Here is a 17,735-nt window from a genome sequence, read left to right as displayed (position 1 = left end):
TAAATAAATAAAATCATTTAAAAAAAATGGGCAGAAGACATGAATAGACATTTTTCCAAAGAAAACTTACAGATGGCCAACAGACACATGAAAAGATGTTCAATATCACTGCTCATCAGGGAAATGCAAATCAAAACCACAATGAGATAGTACCTCACAACTGTCAGAATAGCTAAAATCAACAACACAAGTAATAACAGGTGTTGGCAGGGATATGGAGAAAGGGGAACCCTCTTGCACTGTTGGTGGGAATGCTACTGGTGTAGCCATTCTGGAGAACAGTATGGAGTTTCCTCAAAAATTTGAAATTGGAACTACCCTACAATCCAGCAATCGCACTACCAGGTATTTTCCTGAAGGATACAAACATGCTAATTCAAAAGGACACAGCCCCCCAATGTTTATAGCAGCATTATCTACATTAGCCAAATCATAGAAACAACCAGGTGTCCATCAATTGATGACTGTATAAAGAAGATGTGGTGTGTGTGTGTGTGTGTGTGTGTGTATACACACAATGGAATATTACCCATAAAAATGAAATCTAATAATTTGCAATGACATGAATGGAGCTGGAGAGTATTATGTTAAGCAAAATAAATCAGTAAGAGAAAGACAAATACCATATAATTTCACTCGTGAAATTTAAGAAACAAAACAAATGAGCAAAGGGAAAAAAAGAGAGGCAAACCAAGAAAGAGACACTAAACTCTAAAGAACACATTGATGGTTACCAGAGGGGAGAGGATGGGGTGTGGGTGAAATAGGTGATGGGGATTAAGGAGTGCACTTGTCAGGGTAAGTACTGAGTAATGTATGGAAATGTAGAATCCCTATATTATACACCTGAAACTAATATTACACTGTATGTTAACTGACTGGAATTTATTTTTTTTAAGATTTTATTTATTTATTTGAGAGAGAAGAACACAAATGGGGGAGAGGGAAAAGCAGATTTCCCGCTGAGCAGGGAGCCCAATGTGGGACTCTATCCCAGGACCCTGGGATCATGCCCTGATCCAAAGACAGCTACCAACTGAGCTACCCAGGTGCCCCAACTAACTGGAATTTAAATAAAATTAAAAGACTGTTAAGTAAATAATAGAAAAGAGAAAATGGGTACATAAAACCAGATAACCAGATAACCAGATGACTGAAATTTGGGAAAAACTGAGTGAACCCTGTAATACTTCAGAGAACACTAAAAATACATTCTTTGCTTTCCTGACTCCGATTGTCTTTTTTGTTTTTTGGGGGTTTTTTGGCCTAATAACCCCTTACAAGTCTTTTACTTCCTAGCTTGGGTGTCAAGCAAGCTTTTCTTTATTCTCCCAGTTGGAATTCCCTTTCACTTTCTTTGTGTTCTCATTAACCTCATTTCTACCATGGCTAATACCGCGTTTGTCAAAATCGGCCTTGTGTTTGCGGCTTTGTGCATATTTGTTGTCCTCAGTTGAATGTATTTGCCTAGAAGGAAGTAATTGTTTCCTAGCCATCCTTGTTATCACCTGAGGCTCATAATATAATGTGTTGTAAAGTGTTGGTACTCACTACAATTTTTTAAGAATGAAGCAGAAGTAACAGAAGGAAGATGGTCAGGTGATGGTATTCCCATTTTATTTGAGAGAAAAGATTGAGAGGGAGGGAAAAACAGATGCAGATTAAATCACTGTTTACCCAAATGCTTAATTTGTCCAAAGTCTTAATTAGTGGTTGGAACCAGGATTAGGTCCTGGAATTACTAGATTGTCATCCATCATCATCTGTTTTTCCCCCTACACCATTCTGTAAGGAAGTAGTTAACAAAATGTATCCTAGGCTCTTATGTATACAGTGGGTTAACTTGGAAGGATAGAGAAATGTAAGTTAGGGTTTCTTTCCTTTAAGATATGAGAAATCATTAACAAATTAGAATTTCACTATATCTACAATGTGCAGAATAATATTTCCCCCCGTAAATAGTGCAGCCACCCAATGGATGCTTTGGAAATTAAGAAGGGAGCCATTGGTGTCGTCAGGAGTGGCTTGTTGAAGACTTCAGAGGGACTGAGCTTAAGCTGAACTTTGGAGCTTGGGTTTAAAGAGAAATGGGAAGGTCATTTCAGATGGAAAACCATAAAATTGGAAAAAAACATGGAGAAGAGAGAGTGGCCTGTACCCTTGCCCACACAAAGTGTGGTCCAGACCAGCAGCCTTGCACTCATGAGAACTTGCTAGAGATGTGGCACTGGGTCTCCCCCAGGCTGTGGGATCAGAAAAGTTTGGGAAGTGCTGATAGATACCACTTGTAAGGGGCTGTACAGTTTATGGTTGGGTGAAGAAACATCCCATTTGACACTCTGAATAGGTTAATTAGATCCCAATGAATTAGATCAAGAGGTGGACTACTAGCATTCAATCTCACTGAAAGAAAACATGAAGTTTGGAGAGGTTTTGATTTGCTGTAAGTTTACTAGAGCTGAGGTTCTGAGGAATAGAGATTCCACGTGCTTTTTATACCACGTGATGAAAAGTCACATTTGGGGATTTAAGTAGGCTAGGACAGAAAGCTTGAATGCAGATTGGGTGGCAGTTGGATCATACAGTGGAGATCTGGAATGTTAGAGCATTTGTCACTTACCCATTAATAGGTTTTGGCCAGAAGAGCTTCATGAGGAGCATCTCAGGGAGACCAATCTGATGGCATTACGTGGATGAATTAGAGTCAGGAAGAAGCAGGACTTGAGACATCACTAATTCAGAGGCAATAACTGAATATATTTTTTAAAGATTTTATTTATTTGACAGAGCACATGTGTATGTGAGCGCTAGCTGGGGGAGCAGCAGGCTCTCCCATGAGCAGGGAGCCCAACTCAGGGCTTGATCCCAGGACCCCAGGATCATGGCCTGAGCCAAAGGCAGACTCTTAGCCCACTGAGCCACTCAGGTGCCCCAATAATTAAATATTTTAAATTTAAAAAACAGTGGTATTGGTAAGTCACCCAACAAATATTTATTGAATACCCAATTTGTGCTGGGCCCTGGGCGCTTGGTCCTGTAGTTCCTGTTGTGCTCATGTAATGCTACTGGTTGAGTCAATTACATAACTGAGTCGGAAGTGGTGCAGAAAAGACCCAACAGTAATGACAATAAAGTCATCTTTGTTTTTTCCCGTTTTTTTTTTTTTTTTTTTTTCCCTTTCTCTGAGGGAATCTCTGGCCTTGAAGTCTGGTGACTCCCATTCTCATCCTGGTTTTGCTATTATTCTACATGACCTTGGATGATTCACCTAATTGTTCTGTTGCCCATTTTTCCTACTGAAAACATCAGCGTCATACTTACCATGACTTCACAGCACAAGGTATTGTGATGAGATAATTTATGGGGGGCATTTTTGGTTTCCGGAGCATTACATTATAATGCCATAGACATAAAATCATTTTTGAAACCTTCACTTTCTGCAACTTCAAAAATTTCAGTTCCCTAGTGCATTTTTGTCACTTTTCTTATTATAATGATATTGAGAGGGGGGAAAAATGTAGCCATCTGTGGCACTTGTTCTTTCCTGGAGGTAGTGTTGAAGAAGATAATGGTCTCTTTGCGATGTTGTTGGCCTCACTCCGAAGGAGCGCGGGTGGTGGTTTCTGATTGTGGCTTTAAGGCCCATCTGCTGATGGATGTGGTCATTAGACAAGAATATGTGGGTGAGGGTGTGCGTGGTAACTGGTAATAGCAGAGACATGATGGAGAGAGTATTTGGACTCTGGGGAGAAAAGTGTGTGTGTGTGTGTGTGTGTGTGTGTGTGGGTGGGTGTGTGGGTGTGTGTGGGGGTGTGCATGAGGGTGGGGTGGGCCCTGGGAACATTGTGAGGGGTGGAAGGAGGGCAGAGAAGATGAGAAGGTCGAAGTGCTCACTGAGGCTACAGGTTGCTATGAATAATACTGATTAGGTTTCATTGCTCCCTTCTGTGAATTCGAGTATGGATCAGCACCACCTCTTTGTTTCTGAACTGCTTTCTTTTTTTTAATTTTTAAATTTAAAATTGTAATTCCACCAGAGTTAACATACAGTGTTATATCAGTTTCAGGTGTACAATACAGCGATTCAACACTTTTTTTTTTTTACATCTCCCAGTGCTCGTCACAGCAGGTTCCCTTGGAAATCCCCATCATCTGTTTCACCCCGCCCTTCCCTCTGTTAATATTTTTTTTTAAAGATTTTATTTATTTATTCATGATAGTTACACAGAGAGAGACAGAGAGGCAGAGACACAGGTAGAGGGAGAAGCAGGCTCCATGCAGGGAGCCCGACGTGGGATTCGATCCTGGGTCTCCAGGATCGTGCCCCGGGCCAAAGGCAGGCGCCAAACCGCTGCGCCACCCAGGGATCCCCCCCTCTGTTGACTGTCCTTGTGTTCTCTGCAGTTGAGTCTGTTTCTTGTTTGTCTCCCTCTTTTTTTTTCTTTGCTCATTTGTTTTCTTTCTTAAATTCCACATAGGAGGGGATCCCTGGGTGGCACAGCGGTTTAACACCTGCCTTTGGCCCAGGGCGTGATCCTGGAGACCCGGGATCGAATCCCACGTCGGGCTCCCGGTGCATGGAGCCTGCTTCTCCCTCTGCCTGTGTCTCTGCCTCTCTCTCTCTCTCACTGTGTGCCTATCATTAAAACAAAACAAAACAAAACAAAAATTCCACATAGGAAATAACGTCGTATGGTATTTGTCTTTCTTTCTCTGATTTATTTTGCTTAGCATGTGCTTTCTGGCTCTGTCCATGTCCATCCTATTTTATGGCTAAGTAATACTCCATTGTGTGCCTGTGTGTGTATGTATCTCACATCTTTATCCATTTGTCAGTCAGTGGATACCTGCCTGCTTCCATAGTTTGGCTAATGTAGATAGTGCTGCTATAAACATTGGGATGCATGTATTTTCAGACCTTCTTTCTTTCTTTCTTTCTTTCTTTCTTTCTTTCTTTCTTTCTTTCTTTCTTTCTTTCTTTTTTTTTTTTTTTAAGATTTTATTTATTTATTCATGGGAGACACAGAGAAAGGCAGAGACACAGGCAGAGGGAGAAGCAGGTTCCACGCGGGGAGGCTGATGTGGAACTTGATCCCAGGACCCTGGGATCATGCCATGAGCCAAAGGCAGACGCCCAACCACTGAACCACCCAGATGTCCCTCAGACCTACTTTCTACACATTGTAGCTATTGCTGAGAATGGTATTTTCCATGAAGAAACACACCTCAGATTAGAGGACCCTTTGAGCATTTCTTCTCTTCCCTAGACTATTGCTTATCTTAGAACAATCCAGATAAAAATATGATGTGTTAACATATTTCCAGCAAGTACTTTGAACAATGCCTAGCACATAACTAGCATTAAAGAAATGTTTGCTTTTGTTATTAGCATTACATCCTGGTCATTTATTCATTCATTCACTTGTTTAGTGTGTGCTATCATGTATCTAGAAGGTGAAGTGTTTGCTTTGGAAGCCCAGGGCTGGATCATACAAAGATCCTGTCCTCAGGGACAGAATGTTCCAGTAGGAAAAAATAAGATGAGCAAACACATAAATATAATGGAGTAAAGGAAAGGATATGTCTCTAAGAAAAGTCTAGGATGGTGCTTTTGAGGGGTGAGCAGAAGCAGGAGAGGGCTTCTGGAGGGTCGGAGAGAAGGGTGGGTGAGAGGAAGTGCTGCTGAGTCGCATCTGGGAGGAAGGGAAAGGTTCAGAGACTCTGCTGGACCCTGCAAAGTACTTTCCAGGTGAAGTGAATGGTAGGAACAAAAGCAGAAAACAGCATATTTAGAGAGAAAATAGAGCTAGTTTGTTTTGCCTGATTGAAGGCTGTGTTTTGAGCATGTGTTTTGCCTCATCTCCAGCATTCCCTTGCCCCATAATTTTTCACTTCTTTACCCATCAGTTAAGTTCAGCAGATTGTAAGAAGGAGGGGAAGTTACTAAAACCATGCAAACGGCTTTGCAATTCTAGTGGCTGCTAAGTGTGCTATCTGTGCTTGTAATTATTAAGGTTTTTATTTTTATAAACTGCCTCCTGTTCTAAAACTTCCTTGATAGTATGCAAATGGAGGCCAGGAAGCAATATAAATCCAGAAACGCGATTTCCTTTGTATTCTACAATAAATCACCCACGCAGACTGACCCTCGAGAGGCCCACCATCATTCTCCTCAAAATAGACAGGGGGCTGCCTTACATCCTCGCAGCCTTTCCCTGAATGCAAGAATCACACACCTTGGGTTTTACATTAGCTTTCTGCTCTGACACATACAATGTCACGACTTCTTTTCTCTTTCTTTTTTTTTTTTTTTCTTTTCTCTTTCTTTGACAGTAATTCTGTCATCTGCCTGTGATAAATCATTTTGCCTTTGGTGTTTTAGCTTATCCACCCAACAACTGAGTATGCCCCTATGGAGTGTGGTGGAAGAGGCTCTAGGTTCACTGATAGTGGGGGGTGGGGGGACTGTTGAAGCTGTTGGCAAGTCGCCAACTCTTTGTTCCTCAGTCAGTGCATCCATCCAGTGGGGCTGTTACTGTATGCTGTGGAGAAATCACAGCTTTGTATTTTGGAAACACTTATCTGCTTAAAGGTATTTTAAGATACCAGGTTTGTGGTTAATAGGGATAATTTCTAAAAATAAGATTATATCATTTAGTGAAATAATTTGCACTGGAACAGACAAATTCTGTGTTATCCTAATTCATCTGCAGCTTGAAATCATCATCCAACAATGAGAGCTAATATAAATGGAAATTCCTGGCATAAAAAGGCTGCAGAGGGCTCAACAGCTTATAAACCCAATTGTGAATCACTATCAGGCCCAGAACAATCAGAAGCAAGTGGCATATGTGCTTAATAAAATTTTGTGAATGATTTTTTTTTTTTTTTTTGCTGTGGGAGTGCAACAATGTTTAGATTGAACAATGATTAAGTAGAGCTAAGGGTTATAAAGTGAGTATCCATTACTGGGATTTTGAATTTCTTTACATTTTGTAAGTTGTATACTGTTTTTAAAATAGTACCTAATCAGGACGCCTGGATGGCTCAGTGGTTGAGCGTCTGCCTTTGTCGCAGGGAGGGATCCTAGGGTCTAGGATCGAGTCCCACATCGGGCTCCCTGCATGGAGCCTGCTTCTCCCCCGGCCTGTGTCTCTGCCTCTTTCTGTGTGTCTCTTATAAATAAATAAAATCTTTAAAAATAAAATAAAATAATACCTACTCAAGTACATATTATGATTATCTGCTTTAATAAAGTATTTTCGTTGGTGCTCACTCTCCTTATATATATAATCTATCTATCTGTGTATATGCTGTCTCTATGTGTTTTTTTTCTGTTTATACTCTGTATACTCTTATGTTCTCTATATATACATTGTATATACTCTCTTCTCTATATGCATATACTCTATATATTCCTTTGCTATGTATATATATATGTGTGTATATATATATATGTGTATGTATATATATATATTTTTTCTCTACGTATATGCTGTTTTCTAAGACATTTATGTCACAGTTGGTTTTGTTTAGATTGTGAAGTCAAAGCCAAGATACTCTTGGGCTCTTGTGCCTGCTTACCTGAAAGGAGGGTATAGCGTTGAGGGGAAATAGCTGGAATGTCAGTCTTGCAAACCAGAGCCAGTAGTATCCCCCCACACACACCTTCTCCAGGGTTGAACCAGCTGTGTGCTGTTTCCTGAGCATCAGAGGTATCTCGAATGTAGAAGAAAATTCCCCCCGCCGCCCCGAAAAAGCCTAGGGTGCTTTACAAGTAAGATCACTGATGACTCTGTCGGTGGTAGATTGGGAAGCTTCCTTTTCATGTTTCTCTCCTTCGCTTCTGACCCGTCTCATTTCTGTAGCTCCTAGAAACACAAAAGGCGGGAGGCTGGCCTCGTGAGGCCCGCAAGCCTGCTGATTGTGATTCCAGTGGCGATGGCTCTGTGTGTTTGCTCCTTCAGCTCTATGTGGCCACGGAGGCCATCCTGATCGCGCTGGTGGGGGCCACGCCGTCGTACCGCTGGGACCTGGCCGAGCTCCTGCCCAACCAGAGCCACAGCAACCTGTCGGCAGGTGACGACCGCGCCCTGGGGCACTGGCTGCTGACTGCCAACGGCAGCGAGGTCCGCAAGCACGTGCACTTCAGCAGCAGCTTCACGTCCATTGCCTCCGAGGTAACAGCAGAGGGGGTCCTTGGGGGGGAGGGCAAAACAAAGGCAGGCCCTTCTGACGGCCAGAGGAGCGCTTCTCCCCGTCCACACGGAACTGTTTCCTGTGCTGGTGCTTCATTTTTTTTTTTAATTTTTTATTTATTATTTATGATAGTTACAGAGAGAGAGAGAGGCAGAGACATAGGCAGAGGGAGAAGCAGGCTCCATGCACCGGGAGCCCGACGTGGGATTCGATCCCTGGTCTCCAGGATCGCGCCCTGGGCCAAAGGCAGGCGCCAAACCGCTGCGCCACCCAGGGATCCCCTGTGCTGGTGCTTCAGATGTCAGCCACATCTTCAGATGCTGTCTAGTGACTTTGAGAGTTCAAGGAGGATGTCCTGTGAGAACATCCTCTTTCCTTCGGGCCTTACCAAACTGGTGAGATGAAGACGCCAACTCCAGCCGAGCCGCATGCCCCTTATAGTTCCCTTGAAAAAGTGAATGCAAACTTGCATATTTTTTTCCCTTACCTACCCCCAAGTTAACAAGAGGGAGATGCTATGGCCATGTACAACACCTGCAGCCCTGTGTGTTGGGCCAGTCCCGTGTGGAGGCCACGTGGGGCCCGGGGATGGTACAGCACAGGATGCACATGGCATGGCCTCGTGGGGGCAGGAGGCTTTATGTTCAGGGGAGGCTTTGTGGTCGAGATGGTTCTGCTGAGGAAGTGCCTGCTGAGGCAGCCTGAGGTAAAAGGTAAGGACGGTGCATGCTGAGGCAGCCTGAGGTAAAACAAGCTGAAGATAGATCATCTGGTAAAGAAAAACCTTGGGCTAAGAGGGTCAGGGCTCTTGCTCAGGTGGCAAGCATGTGTATTGGTTGTTAAAAAGTTGGAAATACCCAGTTCTTTGCATGCTTCCAACAAGCTGCCCGTTTGCCTGCTGCCACCAGGGCCCAGGCCTTGGAATCAGGGAGCCAGTAACTATGAGATTGATGCCTGGTGTGCAGGGGGCCTCCACAACCCTCTCCAGCAGTTAGTGTGGACTGCCATGCTAGTTAGCTCCCCCCATATCCATTTGGCTGCTCCCCTGAGGGCTACCAGAGGGCTTGCCAGATGTCCACCCTCTTCTCTGTGTGCATGTGCGTCTTGTGTGTGTGTGCCTGCACCATGGCATCAGCTGTCTTACCTATTGTTGATTATTTTCATTATCACCGTTTGAGTGGGACGTGCTGCAAACAAGAGACATGAAGGCAGTTTTTGCCTGGCTTTCTTAAGAGTTTCCATTCGAAGGAATAATTACTGGATTGATTTTTCGAGCGACTGCCCAGGTGGTATATTTCTATTTGACAACAGTCCAGTCATGTCGCCCCACACTCAAGACCTCCAGTGATTCTCCCACTGGACACAGGAAGCTGTGAAACCCATTCCATACCAGGTGGCGCATTCAAGACCCTTTACCCTCCACAGCTTGGTCCAGCCCTATCTGTACTTCCCTCTGCTACCTCTGTCCCACACAGGCCCTGAGCACTTGGCCCACCAGTCATCTTGGTAGGTGACTAACCTTGGCATGCCCTCACCTCACCCTTGTGTCCACCTGGTGAAACACTAACCTACCTTCTATGGCTCACCTTGACTGTCTTCTTCCCTGGAAAGTCCTTCCCAACCTACTCCCCTGAAGAAGTAAATATGCTTGTTTCCACCCCACTAATGTCTTATTTGCACTCATGTTACATTAGTTTGTGGTTCAACTCTATTTTTTAAGTCCTTTGAGGTCAGAAACCATGATTTGGTTATCTTTTTATCTCTGGGCCTATTGGAACAACTACCATCATCATAAGTACTAACCAAGTACCACCACTGATAATCTATTGAAATAGCAAGTGACATTGTGGAATGGTGACTCCATGCCAGGCATTGTGATAGTTTATAGTACTGAACTCATTTGTTTTGTATTATTTATTTATTTTATTTATTTTTTATTCATTTTTTTTGTATATCTTTTTATTGGAGCTCAGTTTGCCAACATATAGCATAGTACCTAGTTAACTTTCAAAATGATTTTATGAGATAACATTATTTTCCCCATTTTACAGATGAAGAAATGGAGACTTCTTGAGGTCAGGTCAGCTTATAGGGGCAAAGTTAGATTTGAACCCAGATATGTCTTAACTCAGGGGCCTGTGCTCTTAATTATTGTACGTTTTGGGAACCTATCCAATCCAAGTTGGTATGCACATTTCCTAGTTCCTTTTGATAGGTAATAGTAGCCAAAGAAGTTAATTTTTTTAAAATTTGAAGTAATTTCAAAGTAATGGAATTTTTAAGACTCATACAGAGAATACCCTTATATCCTATAATTTCATTTATCATTACCATCTCAATTTTTAAAAAAGATTTTTTTTATTTATTCCTGAGAGATGCACAGAGAGAGGCAGAGACACAGGGAGAGGAGAAGCAGGCTCCCTGCGGGGAGCCCTATGCAGGATTCAATCCCGGGATGCGGAACTCGATCCCAGAATCCTGGGATCACGACCTGAGCCAAAGGCAGATGCTCAACCACTGAGCCACCCAGGTGCCCCACCATCTCAATTTTTTAAAGCCTTTTGAAAGTTCCATATACAGTACTGTTGTTCTTTTATGCCCAAATACTTCAGCATGTATTTCCTGAAAATAAGGGCATTTTCTTCTATAACCATAGTAATCAACTTGAAGATATTTAGCATTGATTCTATAGTTAAATAGGGGCAACCCGAGTGACTCGGTGGTTTAGCGTTGCCTTCAGCCCAGGGTGTGTGATCCTGGAGACCCAGGATTGAGTCACACGCCAGGCTCTCTCAACAGGTATAGACCACCTGTACCCAGTTTTGTCACTTGACCCAATACAATCTTCAATAGCATTGATTCCCCATCCTGTACTCAATTCCATTTTAGGGTCACATGTTACATTTAATTGTCATGACTCCTTGGGTCTTCTTACCTTCAGCTTTTTCCCTTTTATGACACTAATACCTTTGAAGAGTACATAACCCCTCTCTTTTTAAAAACAAGAATGTTCTTCATTTTGGGTCTGATAATTTCTCATTAAGGTTGTGTATCTGAAGTCAGAATAGTAATAAGTAACGTTGTGTCCTTCTGGATCACATCTGGGCATACACTATCCCATCTGCCCCTTTTCGGTGATAATTTTGATCATCCACTCCAGGAATTGCTTGATTTCTCTCTTGTACAGTTAATATCCTTTTCATTTAAGGAATAAGTAATCTACGGAGAATCACTTTAAGATTATGCAAAGTTTTTATTCCTTATCAGAATCTCCCTGCTCCAAATATAGCATCTTTGGATGATTCTTTTGTAAGCCAAACTAGATTATGATGGTTGCAAAATGATTTCTTTACTCTAGCACTTCTCCGTATTTACCAATTGGCATTCTGCCTTTTTTTTTTTTTTTTTTTTTGAGGTGTAATTGACCTATAACATTGTATCACTTTCAGGTATACAATATGTTTCATGTTTGAATGCACTGCAGGAAATGATCACTGTAGGTCTAGTTAACATTCACCACCATATATAGTTACATTTTTTTTCTTGTGATGAGAGCTTTTAAGATGTACTCTCTTAGCATTTTAGCATATTTTGAATATGCGATTACAATATTATTAACTATACTCACTATGCTGCACATTACATTCCCAGGATTTATTTTTTTATAACTGGAAATTTGTGTCCTTTGAACTCCCTTACCCATTTTACTGGCTCCCAGCCCCTGCCTCAGCCACCACCAGTCTGTTCTCTGTATCTATAAGCTTGGTTGTTTTGTTCTGTTTTGTTTTTAAGATTTCCATGGCATTCTGCTTTCAGCTGTAAGCAAAAGCCCATTTTTCTCCCTCATCTGTTTGTATACCTGCCTATCTATATCTATCTACCTACCTACCTACCTACTTACCTACCTATATATCTATCACTAGTATGTACTTAGAGATTTCTGGTCTTTTCAATTACTTATAATTTCTTACATTTATTATTTTGGTGCCCAAATTACCCAAATTACCCCAGGTTATCATTAGGAACTTCTTCAAGCTGACTTTTGTGTCCTTTTTTCAAAACAAAAGTTTTTGAGATGATTGTAGATTTACATGCAGTTGCAGGAAAAATTTTGTGAACCTCTATGCAGTTTCTCTCAATGGTATCTTGCAAAATCATAGGATAATATCACAGCTAGAATAATGACATTGATATGGCTAAGACGCAGAACATTTCCATCACCACAAGGGTCCCTCATGGGGGTATGTGTGAGTGTTTGCATGCGTTTAGCAACAACCACTTCCCTTCCCTACTCATTCCACATCCCTGGTAACCACTAACCTGTTCTCCTGTACTTTAACTGTGTCATTTCAGAATGTTATAACAATGGAATCATGTTGTGTGTAGTCTTTGGGGATTGGATTTTCTTATTCAGCATGATTCTCTACAGATTCATCTCAGTTTAATTGTATTACTTTACTTACATAGTAAGTTCTGGAATCGAGTAGATTTATTCCCTTTTATTCTTTCAAAATTGTTTTAGCAATTATAGTTCTTTGGGCATTCCATATGAATTTTAGAATAATTTTTTCTATATCTTCAAAAAATCTTTTTGGGATTTTGATATGAGTTGCATTAAAACTATACATCAATTAGAGGAGAACTGGCATCTTTGCTATGCTGTGAGCACTGTATGTGTTAATGATAATAATGATTAGAGATTCTTTGATTTCAGTGTTTTTAGTCTTTAGCATCTAAGTCCTGTACATACATGTTTTGTTAGATTTACACCTAAATATTTTCTTTTTTGGAGTCTTGGTAAATGGTATTGTGTTTTAAATTTTGATGTGCACATGTTCATTGCTAATATATAGACATATTGATTTTTACATGTCAATCTTATAGCTGAACTCACTAGATTTTCTAGATAATCACGTCAAAAATCTCCCTTTCCAATCTGTATGCCTTTAATTTCATTATTTGCCATATTGCTCCAGCTAGAACCTCCAACACTGTGTTGATTGTGAGAACTGACATTCCATGTGTGTTTCCAGCCAGAGGGAAGCTTCATTCAGTCTTTCACTGTTAAGTACAATGTTGCCTGTAGGTTTTGTAAAAGTTCTTTATTCATTTGAGAAAATCCCCAATTCCAAATTTTTTAAATTTTAAATAGGAACTGAATTTTGTCAAATAAATCAACTTGCAATTTTCTACATCAGTTGCAATGATCATGTGATTTTTTTTTTTTCCTTTCTACTACGGTGGATTGTCTGGATTGACTTTGAATATTGAACCAGCTTTGCCTCTCTGGATGGTATAACCTCTTTATATATGGCTGAATTCTGTTTGCTGTATTTTGTTAAGAATTTTTGCTTCTGTATACACGCAGGATATTGATCTCTTATTTTCTTTATTTTTTTGAACATTTGTGTGGTTTTGGTATCGGATACTAGCTTCATAAAATGAATTGAAAAGTATTCCATCCTTTTCTGTTTTCTGGAAGTGATTGGGTAGAACTGGTGTTAGTTCTTCAAATATTTGGTGGAAATCTCCAGTAAAGTCATCTGGGCTTTTTTTTTTTTTTTTTTTAAAGATTTCTTTTTTGGGAGTTTTAAAATTATGAATTCAATTTTCTTAAAGGTTATAGGGATATTGGAGTGATTTGTTTTGAATTGTGAGTGGTGACAGTTTGTGCTTCTCAAGGAATTAGTCCATTTCTTCTAAGTGGTCAGATTTATGTATAGAGTCCTTCAGTGTATCACTTTATTATCCTTTTGATGTCTGCAGAGTCTGAAACGAAATCTCCCCTTTTATGACCTGATATTGGTAATTTGCGTCTTCTCTCTGATTTAATTATTTGTCTGTCATACAGATTTGTCAACTTTACTGATCTTTTTAAAGAACCAGGATTCATTGGTTTTTTTCCCTATTATTTTTCTATTTTTAACTGTATTGATTTTTGCTCTTACCTTTATTATTTCCTTTCTTCTGCTTGCTTGGGTTTCTTTCTTTTCTTTTTCTTTTTTCTTTTTTAGGCTATAGACTTGGTAGCCTAGATTTTTAATGAGTTGTCTTCTTTGCAAATGTAAGTATTTATTGCTATAAATGTTCCTCTCAGGACTGCTTTAGCTGTGTCCCACAAATTTTGATATGTTGTATTTTTATTTTCATTTAGCTCAATTTATTTTTTTTCTCCTAAAGACTTCCTCTATGATCCAGCAATTATTTAGAAGCCTTTTATTTAATTACCTGTGTTTAGAGATTTTCCTATTAATTTTCTGTTTCTGCTTTCTAGTTTGATTCCATTATGGTCAGAGGACACTGTATGATTTCCATTCTTTTAAATTTGTTGAGATTTCTCTTATGACTCAGGCTCTGGTCCTCTTGGTATATGTTCCATTGACACTGCAACCAACTTCTGCTGTTGGGTGGAGTGTTTTATAAATATTGTTTATAAATATTGGTTGATCGTATTGTTGATTTCTTCTGTATCCTTGCTGATTTCCTGCCTAGTTGTTCTAGAGATTGTTGAGAAAGGAGTATTTATGTCTTCAATTATTATTGTAGATTTGCTGAATTCTCCTTTCACTGTTCACAGTTTTTTCTTCATATATTTTATAGCTCTATTGTTTAGTCTACATATACTGGTGATTGCTATGTCTTCTTGGTGGATTTACTTTTTTTTAAAAAATCATTTTATAATGTACCTCTATGTCCCTGCTAATTTTCTATGTTCTGAAATGTGGTTTGATAGTAATCTAGCCATTTCTGCTTTCTTCAGTTAGTGTTGTTAGCATGATATGTATTTTTGCCTCTTTTACTCTCACCTTTTGTACTGTTATGTGTGAAGTTCGTTTCCTATAGACAGCATAGAATTGGGTCAAACTTTTAAATCCACTCCGTCAGTGTCAGTCTTTATTTGTGTTTTTAGATAATTTACACTTAATATAATTTTTATATGCTAGAAATTACCTCTTCTAGTTTATTATTTTTTGTTGTTTTCTATTCTCTGGTTTTTTCTTTAATTTTTCCTATTTTTCTGTAGGTTACCTGAACATTTTTTAGTATTTTATTTTGACTTATAGTGTTTTTAAGTGTATCTCTTTGTATCACTTTTTCAATGATTGCCTTTGGCATTGCATTATATATACATAATTTACCACAGTCTACTGATGTTGTCAGATCTCCAGTTTGAGTGACATACAGAAATTCTACCTCAGTTTACATTCCTTTGCCGCCTTCTGTTTATAATGCAATTGTCCTAAATATTTTCCACATATTCTTAGAATCACATTACAGAGCATTATGTTTGCTTCAACCATCAAACATCATTTAGAAAACTCAAGAGAAGGAAAGTCTGTTGTATTTATGACAACTTTTTCTTGCAGAGTTCCGTTTTCCTTCCTGATATTCCAAGATCTCTTTTTTATGTTTTCTTTCTTTTTAAGAGAACTTCCAGTGGCCATTGTTTTAGGGTAGTTGTGATGGCAACAGAATCTCTTAGTTTTCCTTCATCTGAGAATATCTTGGTTTCTTCTTCATCTCTTGTTTTCACTGGCAATAAAATTCTTGGTTGACAGTTCATTTCCTTCAGCATTTAAAAACTCCAGTGCCACTTTCTTGTGGCCTCCATGGCTTCTGATGAGAAATATGCTGTTATTGGATTTGTCTTTTTCCTTTTTTTTTGTTTTTTGTTTTTTGTTTTTTGTTTTTTTTTGGATTTGTCTTTTTCCTATAGGGAAGGTGACATTTCCCTCTTGCGACTTTCAAGATTTTGTAGTGTTTTAGTCACTGGTGTTTAGAAGTTAGACTATGATGTTTCTTGGTGTGGATTTCTTCAAGTTTATCCTCTTTGGGATTACTGAGCTTCTTGGATCTGTAGGTTTATGGTTCTTGACAAATTGAGAAATTTGCAGCTATTATTTATTCAAGTACTCTTTTTTTTTTTTTAGCCTATCCCTTCTCCTTCTCTTCCAGAACTCCAATGACAAAAATATTAGTTCTTTTGTTATAGCTCCATAGATTTCTGAAGCTTTGTTCATTTTCTTCTGTCTGGTTTTATCTTTGCTTTCATATTGGATATTTTCTATTGTTTTATTTCCAAGTTTATTGATTCTTTCATCTGTCCCTTTCATTTTGCTGTTGAACCCACACATTATATATATATATTTTTTTTAGTTCTAAATTTCCATTTTGTTCTTTTTAAGATATATTCTCTGTATTTGGTGAGACTTTCTGTGTTTTCACTGAGTCTCTTGACATCAGTTTCGAGCATGTTTGTAGGTGCTCATTGAAGCACTGTTAGGATAGCAGCTTTAGCTTCCTTCTCAAATAGTTCTGACGTCTCCATCATCTCAGCATCTTTTTTCGTTCTACTTTGAGATTTTATTTCCTGGTTGTTGGTATCACAAATTATTCAGGTATTAACGTGAAGTCAAGGGGATTATGTTAAGTGGTTCTGGGTCTTAGTTAAATCTTCCTGTTTTAGCTGACTTTCTCGGACATAGCTCTGGCAGAGGGAGAGGAGAGGGGTGACTCATTACTATCTCATGGTGGTGGAAATCCAGTCTCCCCATGTGATTGCACTGACACCAGGGGTGGTGGTGGTGGTAGTGGTTGTGGTGGTGATGGTGATGGTATGGAGGGCTCTTCACCGCAGGTGGCACGAATGAAAGTGCTGGCTCCCTGCTTGTCTTTTTCTGACACATCCAAATGGAGTGAAGTGCAGTGACTTGTTACTGCCCAGCTGGGGAGGATATTTAAGTTTCCCACTTAGTCTTTGTCCCTGTGGTTGGGGTGTAGCCATAGTTTTATTTGTTTGTTTTTGTTTTGTGGTGGTCATTGGCTGGAATAAAGCAGTTCTTGTCTAAAAGTGTTCTGTCTTGCTGGGCTGCCCCTTTCCTGGGCCTCTGGCTGGAGAGAGCAAGCTTTGTTGGGGTTTCTTTTGTCATTCCTTTTAGCATTTCTGAGTTGCTGTCTTCTCCAGCACCCAGTCTCTGGTATGTGAGGCAAAGAGAAACCCTTTTGATGTGTCTATCACTTTGGGGTTTCTTTGAGCACTTAAAACATTTTTGGCATAACAAGATATTCCAGATTGATCTTTCACACCCCCTCCCATCCCAGCTGTGGAATCAGCCATTTCTCTGAAAGGCTCTTGTTCTGTTTATTACACCCATAAGATTTTGCAGTGGGTGCGAGCCTTAGGTCTGCCCTCCAACAGGTCCATTACCACATTACAATGAAAGTGGATCTAAGGGCAAACTCTGCCACGTGTAGAAACATTTATTAACACATTTCTTATTATCAGAGAAGCACAAAATAAAATATCTTGCAGGCTTGAGAAGTCCTAGCTCTGTGGTTCTGAATACTTTTGCACAACAGGTCACTACAGAAAAATGCCAATTTTCCACAGGGATGGTACTGCTACCTCCCCTCCTCATCAGCATCTAGCAGGCAGACTCTTCCAGAATTCATATTGTCTCAGGAACAAGGAGGGATTTCAGCCCTAGGGCATCACCCCCATATAAAGAATAAAGAGCACACTGATTATCTCAGAG

The 17,735-nt window shown here is 39.9% G+C and overlaps 1 protein-coding gene across 6 annotated transcripts in view; it reads left to right on the top strand.

Annotated features, from left to right (window-relative positions):
* The window catches only part of SLC22A15 (solute carrier family 22 member 15), an 81,315-nt gene that overhangs the window by 9,531 nt on the left and 54,049 nt on the right, over positions 1 to 17,735 (top strand). For all 6 annotated transcript variants that reach the window (XR_012004163.1, XM_072769649.1, XM_072769647.1 and 3 more), the window contains exon 2: positions 7,968 to 8,180. Coding sequence is in view for 5 of the 6 variants with exons in the window: in XM_072769649.1 (XP_072625750.1) it covers positions 7,968 to 8,180 (213 nt within the window). In the remaining variant the exon portion in view is untranslated. The remainder of the gene's footprint in view (positions 1 to 7,967; positions 8,181 to 17,735) is intronic.

Source organism: Canis lupus, chromosome 12 (assembly GCF_048164855.1).
Source record: "Canis lupus baileyi chromosome 12, mCanLup2.hap1, whole genome shotgun sequence".
NCBI lineage: Eukaryota > Metazoa > Chordata > Mammalia > Carnivora > Canidae > Canis > Canis lupus.
Note: the sequence above shows the minus strand (reverse complement) of the source record. Positions and strands in the feature narration are given on the sequence as shown.